The 22,571-nt window shown below is 39.7% G+C and overlaps 1 protein-coding gene across 1 annotated transcript in view; it reads left to right on the top strand.

Moving 5' to 3' along the window:
- Nucleotides 1-18,649, top strand: part of mdga1 (MAM domain containing glycosylphosphatidylinositol anchor 1) — a gene marked incomplete at its 3' end in the record, with an annotated part of 217,785 nt that extends 199,136 nt beyond the window's left edge. The window contains exons 16-17 of the mRNA XM_083912466.1: nt 11,874-11,982; nt 18,564-18,649. Coding sequence (XP_083768592.1) covers nt 11,874-11,982; nt 18,564-18,649 — 195 coding nt within the window. The remainder of the gene's footprint in view (nt 1-11,873; nt 11,983-18,563) is intronic.
- Between the last annotated feature and the right edge of the window lie 3,922 nt (nt 18,650-22,571).

The raw sequence follows: 22,571 nt of genomic DNA, 5'->3' as shown, positions 1-22,571 counted from the left end.
ATATAAAAATTGGAAGAGACAGCAAATAAATAGATAAAACACAATTAGAGGAAAAAGTAAACACAGCACAATACATTACATACTGAGAGAGACACCAGACCCAGACAGGATTTAACAATGGGATAAAAAGTAATGATCAAGTAGTTCAAGTACAGTTAGTGGTCGCACTTTTGATTTGACTTGACTAGTTTGTGCTGAACTATAATTTCCCCTTGTTTAAGTTCACTGTACTGTACACATTCAGTCAATAGTGGAAGAAAATGGTCTGGGAGACATAACAGAGGAAGCGCCTGTGTTTGAGCACTGTCTGTTGACACATCATCGAGGTCCCTTCGGCTCTTTGGCAGCTGCGCCTGCAGTTAGTTCTTCCCTGTTGGGAAGTGGCCGAGTAAACTTAATGACTCAGTCTTCCTTTCTGACTGGACACAATACTTCCCCTCTCACTCATTTCCCCAGCCTATTCCCCTCACAATGTCTATTCGTGAGTGTGTAAGTGCATGTGTGTACCTCAGTAAAGTTCAACATAGTAATGCGGGCAAAAAATGATGATGTTTTTTTTTTTGTGTGCCTCTATCCTCCTGTGTGTGTTTCTCGATCTCTTTCTGTTTCTGTATTTTTTTATCCGTCTCTCTGCTTATATTTTTCTCTGGCCCTGTGCTGGGACAGGTGGACCAGTTGGGTCGATTCTTGCCCTAGTCTACTTCAGTCCCCTCCCTGTCTCAATGCTGATGGCTCTAAAATAAAAACAAACCAGAAAAATAGTCTTTAACTGTTCATACAATCACCCCTACACACACACACACACACACACACACACACACACACACACACACACACACACACACACACACACACACACACACACACACACACACACACACACACACACACACACACACACACACACACACACACACACACACACACACCTTCTCTCTCAATATATCTATCTATACATCTGTCTACGTTATCTTACACACAAACACCTTTAACACTGTTTGAAACACACACATGCACACATACAGACAAACTTTTTTGAAGCACAAACACAAACAAGTCTCCTATCCCCTGCAGCAATTAGCTATGACAGGTCAATTAACAGGCTTATTTATGAGCAAGGGATGCCTGCTAGTTGTGTTGTAATGATTCCAGATACTCTTTGTACGTGCATGGGGGAAATTGAATCCATGATGAATGTGGGCATAAGGCCTTAGCTGGGGGCTGCATTTGCTCTTCATTAACTATGCCTCTGCAACACCATGTTTATTTCACCATTAAAGGGAAAATTAAGTCGGAAACAGAGAGCATACTGTATGTTTTAGTGCTCCTCTGTAGTGCAGATTTTATCGTATTTACATGTTAACAAGTCTCTTAGACAAAAGTTTTAAACTGCTGCACACACACACACACACACACACACACACACACACACACACACACACATTATACAGTGAAATTGATTTTTTTTTCCCACATGTGGCTAACTTGATGTCAAAATTCACACTTTTGATCAGTGCGCCTTGTGGTAGAGAAAGCTAACATGACCATGACCAATCATGGTGCATCTTTTTTTTTTGCCAGGTACCTTATTTTTTTGTGTAATTTTTTTTTTTTTTTTATCAAGTCCACGTCAATTTAGTAGAAATTCATTTTTTAAGTCACACAAAAAAAAAAAACTAGTATTGTCCAGCATATGATGTTTTTGCTATAAGAGATGGCCATTTGTACAAGATGATACTTACTCAACAGTATGTAAGTTGGGGAGAGGAACACAGTGTGTTTGTTTGTTTTTCATTATATAATTTTAACAAAATTGCTGACATACTGTTTATGTTGATGTGAGGCCCTCAATGAAATAAGAGAATGAGATACATAAATTACAGTTTAGGGATTTTATCAGGTAGAGCTTATCCTGTCAAACTATCGCTAAAGTGCACATCCAGTTTGTTAACAGCATTTGTTCATATCCCCACACTAAGGGAGCTTGAAGTGTTTATGTCTTTCAGTTTATGTGTGTGTGGGATGGGAAATGGGGGACTGCATCACCAGAGAACGTTTTTTCAGTAAAAGGGTAAAACACAGCGACCAAATGGCATCAAAGGTCTAAAGGAAACTCCTCTCAGAGCTAAGAACAGAAACCAAACCTGCCCACGTAACACAGCACAGAGACATATGTGCGGATACAGACGCAAACATGAAAATATATGCAGAGACACCAATTGCACACAAGAAACAGCTGTATTCTCTGCCAAGATAGGCAGACCCCAGGGAGAGCCATGTCCATTGTACACTGTATCTATGCAGTGTTAAAGCAGGCAGCTTAATTGGTCCAGACACCAGCCTGCTGGTAATTTGTAGGAATTATACCGTCAAGAAGACGACAGCAAGGAGAACTGTGTACGTGTGTTAGTGAGCAAAGTAGGAGGTGTTTTAGAGATACAGAATGAGGTTGTGTGAGCAAGTGGGAATGAGATGTGTTTGTCTCATTTGTCTTGTGACTCAGTCAAAGTTGGGTGAGGCGGGATGTATCAATGAAGAAGGATGCATGCAAGAGGGGTTGTCTCCTTGACAAAGTCATGTTTGTACTGTCCGCTCCATCACAGGGGTGTATGAGTATAGTTTTGTATGCCCTCACTTCTCTCTCCCATTTGTGGATGCATGTTTGTCCGATCCATTACATTTGTGTGTGTCCTGTAGTGGTTGTCAGTCATGTTCCATTGAGACGTGTTTCACTGCAGACATTATAGTATCAGAAAATCACATTTGTAATTGCATGCATGACTACGTTCCCTTTAGTTGAGCTAGTTCCATTGTCCTGATATTATGCATGCAGGCTCACTGCCATGGCTTACAAGGAAACCTAATGGAACTGTATATCACCTGGGCTTTTCCTGCTATAGACAGTCAAAGTGTCTTCCATAGCCTCAATCTCTGGCTGAACACTTCAATGAAATCTGCTGCTGTCTGAAATATACTTACGGTGTAATCATTTAAGTTTAGTATTTTTTTTAACCTTTACAATAACTGTAAGAGGTATTCTTCAGTTTCCTGTCTGCGGTCCTTTCTGTTTAATTCTCTCTCTCACACACACACAGATCACACACAAAGCACTGCTGTGTAACAAATAGAGTTGTTAAATAATGTAGCATGCAACCTTGATCCCAGCACTAGCCAGAGGTGAGCTGATAAACATACAGTATATTGTTACTCTCTCGCTTTTCTACTTTCTGTTATGTATCAAGCTCCCCAAGGGCCTGACCAAATTAAATAAGAAGGGGGAACCCCATTTCTCTCTCTACTACATACCTGTCTGTCTCTCTTGAGTTTTCTCCCTCAGACTGTCCTCCCTAGTCTCTTTCAGCTGTCATTGCTGCCTCTCATACTGCCCTCTGTTGCTGTTGTTTTGTCCAGCTGCCCTGTCTTCCAACATTCTCTGTCTCCCATTCTTCCTCTCTATCTCTATGTCTATGTCTCTGGGGAGTGCTGGCTTCCTTACAATCAATAATAATGATTGAGCTGTCTGCTGTCGACAATGGGAATTACCTGACACAATTGCTGTTTTTATGTTCTGCTGTTTAGCTTATTTTCCACAAGTTGAAATTGAGAATGGTTCTATTAAGTTTAGTTTGCCAATTTCTATGGCTGGCTGCATCTCAGACTCGTGGTAGTGATGTTTATCAAGTAGACGACTGCTAAAGCTGATCAGGGATGTGTTTTGGCTGCTGTAAGGCAACAGAGTTATTGCTTTGTTTTCACAAGTAAATGGTGCAAGGCTAGGCAACTCTTGGCAACTAAATAGTATATCACATACATTGTCCTTTGTCATAGCTTATTTACATTCATTCTAATGTAAATAATATATAGGCTAGAGACAAAATGTTACATGAAGAATAGTCCCAAGTGTTTTGTCTACATTGTTGGTCCTGCTGTTATGAAGCAGTGTGGTCTAGGGGTTGAGCTGCCAGCTCCACCGCTTCACTTCAGTCATGTCTGTCTAACCAATGCCAGTAATATTAGTGGAGTGCCCCTTTATGTTTCAGATTCAGCCACTCTTTACATTTTCTCTGTCTCTGTCTTACTGTCTCTTTCTTTGATCTTTTTCAAATAAGTTGGGAAGTCAGGTAAATGTTAAATGTCAGTTATATTCTGCCCGGTCGTTGACAAAATGTTGACATTGTATGTTTCTGCAAAAACGTTACCAGAGCTGGGTAATGTCCAAACCAGTGTATCGGGTGGTGTATGGACCCAATTGCAGTACGAAGGACTCCGAGACAGTGGTAAAAGTTCAACGTTTACTCAGACTCCGGCAGACAAGCAAACGGTTCAGAAAACTGCAAACAGGAATCAGGAGAGGAGAGGCTAAACTCTTGGTCAGGGACAGATGGCTGGGTCGATTTACCAGGATGCAGACGAAGCAGGGAATCAAGGACAAGCGAGGTTGGTACCAGGAAGACAGGCAGAAGAATGCTGGAAAGTCTCGCATGGCATAGATCAATCTGGCAAAGGAGTGAGTGTGGAGCTCGTAATTTTATGCTGGGCTGATTGCATGTGATGAGAAGCAGCTGTGTGCACAGGTGAGTAGAGTGAACTGACGAGGTGGGTGTGGCTGACAGGTTGAGTCGGGCAGAGGCAGGATCAATGGAAAACTACTGAGGCCCGGATGACTGAACTGTGACAACCAGGTTCAGTCAAGGTTTAATGTAGGGCTGTGAAACCAGGTTGGGTGACACATGTTGAAATTTTCAGATTGCCTCCCCACTTGGTTTCAACCAACATTACTGTGTTTTTATGAATAGGGTTCTACAGCAATGTGATCATGTTGGATGCAGTTTGCAGTATCAGACACTATTAACTGGTCCAGAGCTGAATACTCCATATACTGTTGAGTACAGTGCTTTGCAGTTTAATGTTGAGTCTTTATGTCTACAATTAAAGGAATCATTAACTTAAATCCCCAACAAACAAACAGAAATTACCTTATCATGTTCAATATCTATTATTTAAAATTTCCCCTTTGAATGACATTCATGTGATTTTTTAATTCAGTTGAATTCACAGTAGATGTTTTTTTTTAAAGTAAATGTTATTTTGTCCCAGAGTGCAGAAGTGACTGCATATTGATGCTTGTCTAATTTTTGCTTCATGTTGAGAGCATGTCCATGGAGAACACAAACTTTCTAGTCCTGTGCACAGCTCACTGACTGCATATACTGAAGGCCTTTGAGGTGCTGCCACTCGTCTCTGAATTTCCCCTCTCTGTGCTCCCTCCAACAAAAGTAATGATGTCTTTGAGAACAGCTTCCCTTCCTGCCTCTCTAAAAGAGCTGTAGCCCAGCCAAAGGCTTGCATTAATACAATGATTTTATTGTAAAGTTTGGCCAAAAAGAAAATGATTAGAATGTAAATAGTTTACAGCCTGCTGGCTGTGCTTGTCTGTGTATGTGGACTGTCACTCTATGAGCTTCCCTGCTCTTGATTTCGGTTCATTGCATATTTAGGAAAATCTTAACACATTTGTTTGAGCTGGCCATACACATTTAGTGTCTCACAATCACATTGTCAATCATTATATCTTTAGCAATGGCTATTGCTGAATGTTTTTATTGCTCCATAGAACCACCATCTGTCTCACGTCTGCAAGCTTGCCAATCGCGTTCCTGTCTAAAATGTCACATAATCAGAGTGAATTGGCCTTGAAACTACTTGTTCACTGAGCCCAAGTTATGAAGCACACATTGCATGTACACATAAAATCAATGGTATTGCAAAAAAAAAAGGTAACATGTTGTAGTAGATTATTTGTGTCCAAACTCCCTCCTCTGTGGATTACCCAGAGGCCATCTGTGTTCCTCACAGTGTTTGGTACCTGAGGGGCTTGTTGGAAACCAGGCCAACCCACATTTGTGTGCCTCACACTGCACTCTCTGCCCCAGTATTTCAAAGCTCTCTCTCTCTCTCTCTCTCTCTCTCTCTCTCTCTCTCTCTCTCTCTCTCTCTCTCTCTATCTCTCTCTCTCTCTCTCTCTCTCTCTCTCTCTCTCTCTCTCTCTCTCTCTCTCTCTCTCTCTCTCTCACGGCTGTCTTCTCTGGTATATGGACAGCACATCAATGGGAACATTAAAGGTTACAAGGCTCGACAAAATGACACATTCACAACTCCAACCTGACACTTTTACTGAACACTCTTTGATCCTACAGTCACACAAACACACACTTACACACACATTTACACACACACACACACAGACACATACACACACACACACACACACACACACACACACACACACACACACACACACACACAAAAGAGTGTGATGTTGCCGTGAGTGTTTGGTAAACGTTATTGTTAAATAACAAGGACACTGGATAAAGCAGCAGTATTTTTGTGGCCCATGACCCCATTTTTACACACTGTCATGGCCCATATCACTTAGGGAGTTGTCCAAGTTATAATGTGAATTTGGAATTCTTTGGTAATCTACAAGTGCAGTTAAGAAATGTTATACATAAATAATGAAATCTTCCTATATACTTATTTATTTTATTTGAAAAATATCAAAATTAGGGATGGACATGAGTACTCGATTTGGATGTCAGTATTCATCAACGTATAGAGTGATGAAGTCATGTCACATTTGATACCACCAGAGGAGAGAAGATTAGCCAGACTGGAGATATGCTCCTGTTAAGCTTTGTGGAAGGAAAAGGCTTTAGCGAGCTGATGGTGTTTTGTTTAGCCAGAACACAAGCTACCATCACAGCTAACAACAACTAACCAACACCCATACCTGTAATTTTGCTTGAGTGGTAATTTTGGACTGGATTCTTGCTCGTACATTTTTTTTTTTTTTAAGTGATCCATAATCATTTAAAACAAGTACTCTAATATGGAAATTCCTTTAAACGGCCATCCCTATTCAGGAGTATCAGTTCTAAAATGTTCAGCGACTATATATCAAGCACCCTCGCCACACCCATGGGTGAGAAACTCTGAGATATATTGCACCTTAACAGTGCCCAACAGTGATGTTTAAGTGTGAGGCACTGCTGGCACCAGCCACTCACATTCCAGCTGGATCTGTCAGCAGTGAGCATTAAGTGAAAGGGCACAGGACTGTTTCCCTAAGCATTTCCAGAAAATAAACACATAAAATCATAATGTTGCCATCCCCTGTTGCATGGCAGGATATTACATTTCTTCGTGCTGGCTTTCTGTTTGATATAGAGAAAATTATTCCACTCAATGTTGTTATGTAGGATACTGGTTATTCGTGCTGTTGTTTTGTACATTTGTGTCAAGGTCAGTGTAAGTCTCTGGGCTTTCCCCCAATTATTTTTCTCATTGTCTCTAATTATACAACAGTCTGGTGTCTGTGCTTCAACTCGTGTAATGTCAACGTGCTTGCTGGTACACAGAGGCAGGTAAGTGCAGCTGTAGGTGTGTTTGTTGTTGGCTATTCCGTAGCATACTTTAGTAGTTCTATTAGCAACACAAATTTACACAGAGAATTGAGGAAGAAAGTATAAAAATAAAACAAGATGTTAACCACAGCTACAAAGTGAAGAAACAGCACTCCAGCTTCTAAAAATTAGATGACCGTGGCCTTTTGACCAATTAGCCTCTTCCTTCTACCCCACTGTAATTGTCCTCACAGCACCTCACAGCAACCCTCCTCCTAGTAATTTAAATAACCCTTTTGCACAATGAGCCGACCAGCCAAACCCATTCAGCCTGAGCTGCTGCACTTCTTTTCTTTCTCAATCCACACCGCCCCATCAGTCTCAAGGTTCTTCTAATTATTTTTATTTATTCATTTAAAGAATATTAATTGGCAAACAAGTGGGAAGGAATTGGTACTTGTGTTTCCCTCCCCTTTATGCATGTGACTGATTAAGCTCTTTGTTTGGACAGTGTGGGAGACGCAGGGAGGGAAAGAGCAGGACAATTATTTAGACTCCTTGTATAAACACTGCACATTTGTAAGGTTGTGTGTGTGTCTTCAGCCATCGCATGGCCTGCAGTGTGCGCTAGTCACTGTGGTAGAGTTCACTGAGCCAGAGGTTGATCCAACTAGCTGAGGGACATTTAAAGAATTATCCTATTTCCGTCGTCCTTCTTCATGCACTTTTACCTTGGTTTTTCAGGATTATGCAGCTGTGTTGAACTGGAGAAAATTACATCACATGCACACAGTCATGCTGCACCATTGTCAATGGCAATGCATAGGATATTACTATCTGCGCCATGGATATCTGTTTGATACTTCAAACTGACATAGCTGTTTGGCATTACAGTTTTTCTCGATTGCTAAGACACATTTCTTGAAAGCTTCTCTCCTTTTCTCTAAACTTTGAACACAAACCCCAATTTTCAAGCTACATTCACAAAACCTCAGACTCTTCTTGCAAAACCAAACTTTCATCTCAAAACAGTTCAATCTGTGCCCAAAACTGAACTGTGTTGTCAAATCATGCCCCAAGTCAATCAAAATTAAAAACACTACTGAGCAGCCACTAAACACTACATAGAAAAATAGAAAACACAATGCTCAGGACATGAAGCTGAATGCATGTTGCAAAACAAAAAAACTTGCATTTAGCACTTTACACAAAGACAAAAAACAGAAACCTTGTGCATTAACATGTAGCACTTGTACAGTACAAAAAACAAAGATCTTTTGCATTTACAGTACACATATTATTTGTACAAAACAAACAGAAACCGTATGCATTTGCCACTTGTGTACAGTTCGGCATTGTCCTCACGGACCATATCAAGAATTAGGGTCTCTTGGTGTGGGGAGAACATACCTGTCCTCACACCCTTATGTGACAGTCTTTCAATTCTACAAAAAGAGAACATGCAGTTACAAAAAATATACATGGAATACCAGGCCTACAGACAGTTAGACTAACCCTCCATTACAATACTACAGTACATTGGCACAGTGATGTACTGAAACATATATTTACTAACAGTATACTGTGGTACAGTATATACTGTAATATGCCATACAGTAATTTGCTCTCAACATTTACATACTTTACCATAATGTCAAAAAAGGTAATTACCTATTCTCTTCTCTAAATCTTCGGATTATGGTGGACACAGTGAATCTAGCGGTGTTTGGTTGTACACTTTGTCCGGCCTCCCTCATGCCCATACCATGGACAAGAACATGGTCAATCACAGTAGCTCTGATTTCGTCAGATATTACTGTTCTTTGTCTTCGCTGACCACCTTGACCACCTCAACCACCTCGACCTCCTCTCACACAAACTCTTCCTCTCAGATTTCTATCCATTGTAGTGCCTCACAAATCAGTGCTCTCTGAACTGGATTTATATATTCCCTCACATCATTAGCCACAAGTGTTATCAATTTTGAGTTGTTGTGTTCAAGTAGTGACAACCCTGCTTTAATTGTGTTTGACTTTTGCCACCTGTGCTTACCATTATGCAGCACATGTGCATCACAATGAAAATGTGTTGGTAAGTTGTGTCTAAACAGGTGAAAAGTGCTCATGGTTTTGCCAAAAGAGTGATTGATTCAATCAGTGGGTTCAGGCAACAGAGAAATTGGTTCAGACAACAGGGTTTAGTGTTTTAGCAATTGAGAAAAACTGTAACAGCAACTCTTGCAGATTAAAACACAGGTAATGGAATGCCCCAGCAGTGCAAGATGGTTACCGTGTTTTTTCCCAAGCTATTCTCCACCTTTAATATACTCAGAACATAAATTGGGTGGGTCAGGCTTTTTTCTCTTTGGCATGTCAGAACTGAATAATTTAACCTACCGTTGGTACAGCTTCATGTATTTACACACAAATGGATGGCAGGTCTGTCCTGCTTGCTGGTTAAATACTCTGGCTAATACAAGGGCTGGGTGCTTCCATTCATAGGATGGGTATCGACTAAAGCAGAAAATAGGTGAATTTAGTATTGGTATCGTATCACTTTAAAGGTACTGGTATCATAGTTGTTTAAATGATACCAAGCCCTAGTTTAAACTTTGGCACAGCACATTGATGTTAACAGATGGGGTTCTTGAAGTTCAGCCAGTCATGCATATTTGGCACCCCTCCATACATGCACCTGCCCACTCAATATGTACAATATGTACTGTATGTATACAGCAGTGGCAGCTGCTGGTCTTTCAAGGAGGGGGGGCTAATTTTTCCGGCCTACATCATACAGTTAATGTGTTTGTTTATTTATATGTAAATTCTACCCTTCGTTCCTTTTCAAGAAAATGATCTGTGACTTTGTCGTACCAACTAGGCATCTTTTCTAGGGACTTGACCAGTGTCCTCTCAATGGCCAGCAGAGCTAGGCTGCTTAAACGACCTTGGCCCAGCTGGAGCTGCTGCGCCAGGCTACTGTGAAGTGTGACCACCTGTGAGTGTGAGTGTGAGTCACGGGGGGAGAAGCCCCGCAGCTGCCGCTGCTCGTTGGGTAAAGAAACCGCAGAATGTCAGAGCAGAGTCGCCAAACACAATGTTAGTCGATTTTAACAAAGACAAAGTCGCTGGGGATCGGTAAAGTCTCCGGATCAGTTCAGAACAATGGGATGAAAAACTTGGAAAATGCTCCGGTGGATCTTTATTTTTCAAGATTGCTGATTCGTTCATTTAGCTGTCATTTAAGGATTCCGCCTCAGACAGCTCATCCAACCATCATGCAGAAGCCGAGCGTTCGGGCCAGCCCACTGTCCCATAGACCCCCAGAGACGCTGAGCGTCCAATGGGCGGGACAAAGCCCAGCATTAATCCAGTGACCGTCTAGTTTCGCTGCAGTGGAACAACCCGCTCTACGCTTCCCCATTGAAGTCAGTTGAAGCTGAGCTGTGTAAAGCGTGGTGGCGCTGTGTCGCTGTTTTTTTCTGGTGACATTTTAGGGGAAGCTGAGCTTCCCTTGCAGTCTTAGAGCAATCACCACTGGTATATAGGCATATATGCAGTGAGTTTTTCCATCAGCATCATGTCCATACACACAGTCACACCTGCTCCTGTATCTGTCGGAAATAACAAGTGCCTTGCTCAGGGGCAATTTGGCTGATGTAGTGGAAATATTGCTAAATGTGCAAACCTGTGCAGCAATTTGTGCATGGAGCGCATATCTGTAGCACTTAACAGATCAAAGCCATTATTACTGTAGGATTGAAAATACCTCAGCCATGATTACACAGAATGTGCTTTGTCTTTCATGTTTAAAATTAAACATTGCAAAGTAGAAAAGTCTGCAGTTAATGTCAATAACAACTAAAGTCTTGAGATGTGCTTTTGTTGTTATTTTGGAGCAGAAAAGTTTCCTTATTTATTTGCTTTTTTTTTTCCTATTCCATACAGAATACGTTTAGTTTTTGATTAGCTGGGTGCCTTGGTACACCACAGTAATTAGTCTGTCAGTCAAAACCAGATGGCCGGTAGCTAAGATGGGGAAGTCGCCTGGAAGGTTTTCAGACGTGTCTCCTATTTGGTTTTGTTTTTATGGGTCCCCAAATGATTATGGGATAAGAACAGAACTGCTAAATCCTTAATAGTGAAGGATACCTGCATACTCTACAGCTATGTTGTTTTTTAATCAATGTTTCAGCGTAATTTGTTTTTAAAAGACAGTGCATTTGATGAAATAAAAGTGTTTTACCATAGTTTGTTTCATTGAGATATAAAAAGTGTGGGAAAACAGCAATTTTATTATTATTATTTATTGTAGTCATTTTAGACAGATTCACTGCCTCGTGGTTTACTCGTCTAATTCAAGTTTGTTCTAGCAGTGCACTGGCTGTGATTTGACTCACCATATACAGTAGTATATCGTTTTATATACTCACCCAGCATTTCTCTTTCTCTTTGTCTCTTTCCTATACAGATTGTATTTGAAGGAATTCGAGGCCCTGATTTTGAGGGGGATATTGCCATTGACGACGTGTCTATCACAATAGGGAAGTGCAAGCAGGAGAACACTGTAGCCAGCGCAGGTAAGACAGGTAAGATAGACATAAACACCCAGAGAAACACATAGAAGCATCAATGATTAACTGTTACCCCCGCATGTTGTGTGTGCAGGCATATTCGGGGAACTGATATGCGGAAGCCAAGATGATTCTTTAAGATCTAAAAGAGTGTTGATAGCTATTTTTTTGTACGAATAAAACCTGGCTACGATGATGAACTGAATTAAACTTGAGTTTAATTGATTTCAACTAATACATTGAGGGGCAGCAGACATGATTTTCAAAAGACCAAGAAGAAGAGAAAACCTTTTTTTTTTTTAATCTTTATTATTTTTGCACCTATCCCGCAAGCTTGCAGATACGTACCGATACGGACTGAAGATTGCAGTACCACTGGAAATTATGGGGGGCAGTGTTGGGCATTAAACTAAAAAAAATATGTGAATAGCAGGAGCAAGCAAGTCATCAATACTGAAAGTAACGTTCGTCGTCAATTTCTCTTATCTGTAAAACCAGTGACTGTAATTCTCCGTCGACACTCCGGGATGTATTTAGTGGTCTCACAAACCACTGCCGTCTACAACATTGCCATTTTGCCTCCTTCTCAATAGACGCAGGGTCGTTATTTCCTCCATCGTTGCCATGTTCGTTGTTGTCATAAACTTTTAAAAAAAACATTTATTGGATTAACCTTTTAAAATGAGTGACATCCTCTAGAGGATGTTTTGCTCAACGTTAAGGACGCATGAAAGTATGAGGTCAGTGATGATCAGAACTGTGAACATACGTCTCTATTTACGCACAAAATGGGAGCATAAATGAGCCTTAACTTATTATCTGTGTACATCTGCAGACTACTCTTCATCTTCAAAAGCTTCTGAGAGAGAGGGGGGGGGGGGGGGCAAAGAGAAAGCTTATAAGGAAAAGAATTTAGAGAAAAAAGAGTGAAGGAGAAAGACTGGGACAGGAATGTCTGTTTAGTTCAATAGTCCATCAAAAGAGTTGTTTTACTCCAAAAACTGACCACGATTTCACCACACCACTATTTGCTACTTATTAATACTGGAGGATCAGAGAGAAAAACAAACAAGTAACGGGGAATTAGTGCATGTCCATGTAAGTGTGTGGAAAAAGACCACACCTAAAGGGTCGGGGTGTGGAGAGGAAACAGAGATAGAGAAAAGGTCAAAGACAGAGAGTGACTGAAAATGTGTAGGTGTGAATATGTTTAAGTGTGTGTGTGTGTGTGTGTGTGTGTGTGTGTGTGTGTGTGTGTGTGTGTGTGTGTGTGTGTGTGTGTGTGTGTGTGTGTGAGAGAGAGAGAGAGAGAGAGAGTGAGAAAGAGAGATACAGAGCAGGATAAACAGGTGGAGAGAGAAGCAGGTCCAAGAACTTAAAGAACAAAGAGAACAAAGAGAATATGAAGCTAAAACCTGCCAGCAGTTCAGCTACAGTAAGGGCTGCCCCTTCCAGCCAAGACTTGCATACAAACACACACACACACACACACACACACACACACACACACACACACACACACACACACACACACACACACACACACAAACAAAGGCGCATAAACATCATTAAATTCTCATAATAGCCTTCACTGCATTCTCTTTGTCTACAGACATGCACAACAACAGCTTCTTGGCACCATTCTCGTATTGCACACTGTCATTGCTGTTAGGTGAAATAAGGACACTTTGAAACTGAAGAAGACTGATGAAGAATCAAATGTATACAGTAGCATAATAATGGTAATTAGTATCAATTCACATAAGGAAAAACTCCCAAAAAACATTCCTTAATGTGGAAACGGAGGGGGAGACATGATGTAGAACAAAAGAAGAGGACCCACTTCCAGGAAAGAGAGACATGCAATAGATGTCAGAATTTTATTAAGCAGCAGGTTGTAGGAACCTACATGGTATTTTTCACCTTTTCAATTGTCAGGACTTACTACAATGAAAACATTAGAGCCAAAGAAACAACACAAATCAGCCAAAATGAGTGAGTACAATTTTAACATCTTGCTTTTACCTTCTGAAACCCCCAATTGTGAGATGTGTGCGTATCTGTGCGATCTTGCGCATATGTGCATGTGAAGACACTGCCGGATAGAGTGAATAATGGATGAAGGTGTAAACAGGAAGAGGAAAGCTCTTGAGCTTTCCGAATGTGCGTGTGTGTGCATGTGTTGTCCTGCAGGTTTTGTGCAGCTAGAGAATACAGTGCAGACAGATGGATAATTATCAGGCAGGCGACTGAAGAGTATTTGCCACTGAAAGTAACGCAAATGCGTCTGTCTTGAGGACACATTTTGCCACCATGGAGTTTGTGAAGTAAATGTGGATTTGAGAAGGATTAAACTCAACTAATGTTTGGTATGGTGAAATCAAAGAGAATATGACTTAAATTTACTTATTTTCTTTTTTATTATGAATATTTTACTTGTATATTATTTTGGAAACAAGTCTTGCTTTTTTGTGTGAAACAGGAATTGGTAGGGTCTGCCTTTGTACCCATGATTGATGATGGTGATGTGTTGTTTATGAATGCCTTGGCTCACTGTCTTCACATGCTGGATGGTGTGCATCATGGGTCTTGGAGATTTATTACATACTGTGGATCTCTTACTCACCGTTGTGTTTTATATGCAAAAGTTAATTGCCGCCTCATTCCTTGATTGGTTTTAAATTTCTTTTATGGAACTTAAAACGTAATTTTACCTTTCCCAAAGTCAGAACTGGCCTGGGAAAGAATGCTTTTAGTTTTTTTTGCACCTACTGCATGGGATAATCTAAAGGTTGATCTTAAGCGTCAAAACATAGAAAAACAGAGTTAGTTTAAAAGCAAAGTTGAAATCTAGTAAGACCAGGCTGTCTCTATGCAGAGGTTTTTTGTAACTGATTTACGTAATGTTTAACACATCTGTGTGCTCAGGCTAATTGCTGAACCTCTGTGTTGCTGCTATTCTTTGCCAGGTCTCCCTTGTAAAAGAGATATTTGATCTCAATGGCATGAACCTATTAAGGATAAAATAAAAAATTAAAAGAAATCCGTCCTGTGACTCATGTGACATTTTGACCTATGTTATAAATCATTTATTCACCTCCTGGCAGCAGAAAAGTGTAATTATTGTACCAAGGAGCACTTTGCTGCTGCTTGGTGTGTTTTTGGCATTAAAAGGTCATTTTTACACTGGTTTTAAGTTATTGGGTAATGCTGTCTTCATAGAAGTACAGGTGTTTGGATAGATAGACTTTTTAATGGTGTGTGGCAGTTTTTTTTTTTTCAAAAGAAATTGCTTCACAATTGTTTCTATGAAATTTGGATTAATGCAGATTGTGCATGATTGTGCTTTAAATACAGCTTAATTGTTTTACAGAATAACTGTGTTTATTATCTGGGGACAATTTTCATCCAGAACCCCAAACATACTGTTTAAAGGTCATCTTTTTAAAAAGGTGGTTGGCCCTAGACAATTTTGGTTATTGGTCCACAAACCTGTAACATATGGACACAATTCGGGAATTTATACAATGATCATTGTTCAACGTTAAACATTTTAAGTTGTTTTTTAGTAGCAGTAAAAAAAAATCTACTCTCGTCACAAAGTTAAAAATGTAAACCAGGAAGAAGCTCAGCCAAATCTAAAGGGCAGTGACATTGACAGATTAGGTAGTCATTTTAGATATGTGACTACCTGTGATTGTTTGGATATTACTAGCTAAGCAGTGATTTTTTTTTTTAAGTTCATCCAAAGGAAGCAGGTTTAAGAAGTTTAGATTCATGTGAGTGTATTAAAATGCCTGTTTGCTGTATGTACTTTGACATACATGGAACCAACTACCATAAACACACACCAACGCACACAAATACATTGTATACAACCACAGTTATCCTTTATCAGTCTTACTCCATTTTAATTCCACTAAATAACATCCCTGCTTCTTTCTAATAACTTGGAGAGAGAGAGAGAGAGAGAGAGAGAGAGAGAGAGAGAGCAGGAGAGATGTAAAACATCATTTTCCGCTTCAGTCTTTTGCCCACAAACTATACTTTAGGAATGTTCGTGTGTGTCTGCTATGTACACATAAAGCTTTATTATAATTATTGATTTTCTGCCTGGAGGATGAACCCTTGATATGAAATCATTTTTTATACATTACCTACTTTTTATATATGAAACTGTCTTTGAGCAGCTCATATGTGTCATTTGTTGTTTTTGTAATGCTGTGCATAAGAGATAGTTCATTGTATGTATGTAAAAGAAGAGAATGAGTATGTGGGACATTTTAACATAAAATAATATAAATAGGAAATCTTAGATGATCCCATGTATGCAGCTGGCAGTTTTTATTATGTTTTGAACAATCAAATCACAGCACATAGAAGATGTGTGTACTCACTCCATCTCATGACTGCATAAACAATAACAACCTGCAGGAAAAGAAAAACAATCCATGACTTAATAGCGATGATGACATCAATTCTAACTTATTTTTCTCATTAAAATCTCAAAGCTGTCATGTCAAAGTGTATACGCTCAATGGTGAATCTCTGTTTTTTCTTACTTGTGTACCGTATTTTCCGCACTATAAGGCGCACCACATTATAAGGCGCACCTTCAATGAATGGCTTATTTTGAAACTTTTTTCATATATATGGTGCACTGCATTATAAGGCGCATAGAATAGATGCTACAGTCGAGGCTGGGGTTACGTTAAGGACCGCCTCTAAATTCATTGATGTTAAGTTCGCGTGCTAGCGCTGTTGTGCTCGCTCTGTTCTCTCGGAAACTCTGTTTAGTCTTCTTTACTTGGCGCAGGTCATCTATTTGCTTCCTCCACTTCTGCACCATTGTTTCGCTAATGTTAAACCCTCTCGCTGCTGTTCTACTCCCGTGTTCTACTGTGTGACTAATCGCCTTGAGTTTAAACTCTGCATCGTAAGCGTGTCTCTTAATAGAAGCCATTTTAGAGTCTTTACACAAACACACAAATGGAAATGAAATGGCATGCTTCGCACAGTCATATATCTCAACATGCACTGCGCGTTACTTCTTCTACGGGGGAAAATAGAGTCGGCGGCTGCTTACCGTAGTTGCGAGACCTGTTGTGGCTCAATATTGGTCCATATATAAGGAGCACCGGATTATAAGGCGCACTGTCGGCTTTTGAGAAATTTGAAGGTTTTTAGTTGCACCTTATAGTGCGGAAAATACGGTAATCATCAACCCCCCTCATTGTGTGTTCTGTCTCTTTCCCTCTCTCCCTTACTTTCCCATAAACTCTTTCTATTTTCACTGTGTGTGTGTGTGTGTGTGTGTGTGTGTGTGTGTGTGTGTGTGTGTGTGTGTGTGTGTGTGTGTGTGTGTGTGTGTGTGTGTGTGTGTGTGTGTGTGTGTGTGTGTGTGAGTGCGTGCGTGCGTGCGTGCGTGTGCCTGTGTGGGTGTGTATGTTTCAAAATGTGGTCCGAGAGACACCTATGCAAGTAGGAACTACCACAGAGGCAGTTAAGTATTTTACCAAGTGTTTGTGGACAAATTGTGTTGCCACGGTAGCGTCCCAGCCATGCAGTCCCAAAACGGTACAAGTGTGTGGATCAGATCAAAATTAAGGTTTAGTTTGAAAATGGCTGTGGTCCGAGCAAGAGCCCCTTCATGTAAATATAGGAGTAACTCTACATTTTTGGTCAGTTCCTAAATCTGTGAGGCGGACAATTAGTCTGGAGCCTATATTACACTTTTTTCCATTTTAAATCAGTATTACTTGGCAATATACGTACGTAGCTACTACAGTATTTCTATCAAGGATGAACTGACAGAGACCCAAAACAGTCCAAGACCTAAGACACAGTTTCATGAAACATAACATCATACATAGCAACAGAGACAACCCCGTTGCTATGTATGATGCTTAAGAATTGGTCTCAGCAGCTTTGTGAATAGGTGTTAAGTGGACACTCTTAGCTAGGAACTCCTAGTGATAAGATAAAATATTTTGTGGATACAGGCCCTGGGCTTTTTCATTGCACATGCCTCTGAAGTCAGCCTCAGGCTTGAAGGCAGCCTTAGGCCAAAGAGATAAATACATACATGTACAGTTATCTACTCAGCCTGTGGTTAAAATAATGTCAAGGTTAACCTGTTATGTATAAAATGCAGTTTACAAGGGACAAAGAAAGAAATCACTTATAACATTTACACGTTATTAAATACATAACGTAATGATTTTTACTTTGAATGAATACAATCAACATCAGCCTACATAGATACTTATTTACATATATATGTATATGTATATATATGTAATATACATATATGCTATTTTTTCCTCTGTGAATCAACTTTTGAACCCTGACACTCACAAGCAACTCTGTATTCCTGCATTAAGAGAATGAATTATTAGTAAAAAAGATTGTTGCCTGTGATCATAAAATTACAAAAACATGGCTGGTGGACAGTGAAGGGTCTGTAAAAGTTGCTGTAAAACCTTTTAAAATCATGAATATAACAGCAAAACCTGGCAACAAGGTGTCTGTAAATGTTTTTACATATAAACTATTAAGATAGCACTGTTCTTTCTTTGTTTCCATAGTTCTGATCGGTGGATCACACTCACTCCTATCGGCCAGCTGGCTGACCTTTGGCCTCTCCTGCCTCCTGTCGCTACTCTACAGATGATGAGCACTTCTTGAAACACCAACTGTCTGTAGTGACAGACACTGCCCTGACTTGCGCTCTTATACTTCGCTCTCTCTCTCTAACCCTTTCCCTGTTCTTTCCTCTTCTTACCTGTCTCCCTAAATGTCTGTCCTTCTCCACTCTTTATCTTTCTATCCTTCATGCATCCATTTCATCCTTATTGCTTAGATAAATGGTAATACAACGTCTTTGTCTAGTTCTCCTCCTCTGCTTTCTTTGAATGTTTCTCCCTAGACACTCAGTATAACCAACTAATATGCATACTGTATTTAAGGTAAACATACTTAATGATCTTTGACAGTTGATTGTCACGTTCTCTCCTTTGTCACTCTCTTAATCTGATTAGATTCACTTTAACCATGTCAGCGTATCACTTTGTCACCTTTACCTCTCCTTCATCAACCTTCTTCATCCATACACGCCCCCTCTCATGTCTCTCCACTCCCTCGAACCGCAATCCTCAATGGCCCCTCCACCCTATTCCCCAGACACACCAAAGTGTCGGACTCTCAACCAAAGATGACAAAGGACCTGAGGGAATGAAACGAGGGAACAGGGATTCCAGGAAGAAAGTGAAAGAGAGAGATCGAAAGAGAAAGTGGGTAAATCCTGTCTCCCTTCAGTCCCAGTCTTTGGGGCCATAGGAACTATGGAAAGACAAAAAGACAGACAAAGAAGAAAAAACTGATGAATGAATGAATAATGAAATGAATGCTGAGGAAAGGACGAACCAGAAACAGAGGAAAAAAAGAAGTGTGCTCCTGGTAGCCTCTCTGCTTGCCCTCTGCTTGCCACAAGAGACAAACCTCAGTGCGGATTATACGTGTACATTTATCTACATATATATTAAATATAACAAAGTTTAAACTAAAACACAACTGGGACAGTGGAGGACTTTACAAAGTGAAATTAAAGAAGCACAATGTTTATACAACCTCTGCTGTTTCTTTGGGTCTATTCTACTTATGTGATGTTGCAATTTGTCAGACCTATTCAGTGTTTTTGATATTTTGCTTTTTTGTTTTGTTTATGGCATTCTAAGGGTCAAGGACAATGGGTAATAACGTATTATATTAATATTTATGAGAAGAAGAGAAGATTTGTGATCAAAGACCCTGAATTGAGCATTAGGAGGGAAGTGCAAGGGCGACGCAAGCCACCTGGATAGAAACCTCAAGTTTTCTTTGCACATTCTGAACACACACACACACACACACACACACACACACACACACACACACACACACACACACACACACACACACACACACACACACACACACACACACACACACACACACACACACACACACACACACACACACACACACAGTTTCCTTGCTGACATCACAGCCAGGCCCTTAGCTCACCCTCTGCCTCAAAAACATGCCTCATCTGTGAATGACACAGAAGGAAAACCATGTTGATTAGATGCAACATTGTTGCTCCCTTACAATGAACTTCCCATAACTGGACATCATGACTCAGATATCTGGATTGATTAACCATAACAGAATAGCTGCACATATCTCTAATGAAGAGAAAAACATGTTGTGGTACTGGAGGGCAGAAAATAGCTTGGAGTGGGTTCAGTTAAGGAACTTCTTTCTCCATAGGTTATGGAATGTCATGTATGAATTTTACACTTCTTTTACATAAGTAAGAGATGGTGAATATTGTCAGTAACTGGCAGGTGTGTATTGTGGATTGCATACCAGATTATCTGTCATTGTTTAATTAACATTGAATGTCTGTATTGTAAACAGTTTTTCATAATCAAATAGATATGATTGTTAAAGTTAAGCAATACTCATATCTATAGATCTGTATACAGTAGTTCATGATTGCATTTAGGGTGGCAGTTCAATCTGCAGAAGAACCATCTTGTCCATTGTAATGCGTATTTCTCTCATCACTTGTCAGTTTTAATTAATAATTACCAGTGTATTCACCATTCATGAAGTTCCAAAATTAAAGCTGTAGCTATTGTAGTCATTTTGGGAATAGATCGTATGTTTGCATTTTGCTGCATCATGCTCTAACTTATCTCAAGAAAGCTCCACATTGACCAGTCACCTGCCTCAGTAACTGTATGATTTCCTTGTGTATGCTGATCTGCTTCATTACCATGTACATTACACGTGAATCATCAGAACCTACTGTGGCTGTCCTGTCACGTTGATTTGATCACTGCACTTGTTTTTGTTGTTAGTTTTTCTTTATTGTGGTCAATACGAACTGTAATATTTATTTGATAATCATAAATAGTACATACCGTACCAAAATAATGTGCCTATTTGACTTGCCCAGTTTGGTGTGAGTGGCAATTACCTTGTTAAGCGGGCGCTGATGGTTACTGTATGAGTAGAACATCGAACTGTATCATTACCAGCTTTTAGCTCACACAGAGCTATGTCAGGCATGTAGGACAAATATTTGAAGCTCCACTGACGGTAGTGTATTATAAGAACATTGAAGCCCTTTGAAACCTACTGTATGCAAAATCTCAATAGTCCTGTATCTTAGCTTTATCTCTGTCATCATATACTTACTTTGGTGCGATGAGTGCACCTGACGGAAGGTTGTACCTGGATGAAACAAACTAGATACAAACTGGATGACACTTTTAGAAGTGAATTTGAGTGACTTTCCTGTAAATGTAGCTTGTTCATTCGGCAATCATATACTAGCTAAGCTGGAAATATTTTCATCTTTTTATAATCTCCTAAAATTTCCCAAAAAGTGTTAATTTTTAGGCATTTATTGCAACACCTCCCAGCTTATGTGGCTAAAGGAACTGGCTACATGTGGTATTCATATCAGCTTAAGTTGTACAGTATTATCATGAGCATTATTTAGCACTAAAGCAGCACACTGTGGGTCAGTACCTTACCCATAGGCTATAGTCTTAAATACATTTTTTGAAATATCATTAAGCCTTGATGTGCATGGCATTTCATCGTGCCGTCAAATCATTCTGCATATTGCCTCGTATTTCAATGACAGCAGTAACACGATGACTATCACTATCATCATTGCATTGAGACATGCAGCAGCTGCATGTCAGAATACTGTGGAAATCTTAAAATGTATTGTTTGCAAGACGTAACGCTCGTTTTAGTTCCCAAACCGACACACAAACACACTTGGGTTGTGTTTTGGCTGTTAATGACAATTTCTATCTTACATTTCAAGTTTGCTTTTCAGCCACCTGAGAACAGAATATCAAATGTACATGCGCAAATAATCCAACCCATTGCTAAGCTTTCTTATTATCATTGTGTTGACTGATGAGGGAATATATGGTCACGTATTACCAATGAGTATTAAAATGTGGCAGTATATGACAAGGTGGGGAAGTAAAATGAATCAACACAATTCTTCACAACTGGCACACTACAGTTGACTTGAGTTATCAGAAGCAATGCTTGATTTCCAGTAGGCTATATGACTGTACAAATGAGAAACATTGTTTTCAAGAGAATGTAAATGAAACAACTGTATGTTTTTTTGTTATAATATAAACAATTTTAACAATGGTTTAGTAACTACCACTTCACAACATTTATAGGGAAATTCTACCTGTAGCAACACTTCATTTTGCCCATGGTGTATATAGGACAGTTACAAAGTGAGGTTTGCATCTTCCATAATAAAATCACATGCTTAAAGCATCGCTTCTAATTCAAGTGATATTTATTATGTCAGTAGAAAATAACAGAATAATTTGCTTCATTTGTTTCAAAATTACATCTCTCAATAAAATAAACATTTAAAAAGGAAATAAATCAAAAGCTTTTCTTGATAATATGAATATTTGTCCTACTGTAGATGACATGCTTTGATAGCAAACAAACATCTTAAACATGCTGATCATGATATACAGTGCTGTAGCTAAGCA

This window comes from Echiichthys vipera (assembly GCF_963691815.1).
Source record: "Echiichthys vipera genome assembly, chromosome: 1".
Taxonomy (NCBI): domain Eukaryota; kingdom Metazoa; phylum Chordata; class Actinopteri; order Perciformes; family Trachinidae; genus Echiichthys; species Echiichthys vipera.
This window is presented reverse-complemented; position numbering and strand designations above follow the sequence as displayed.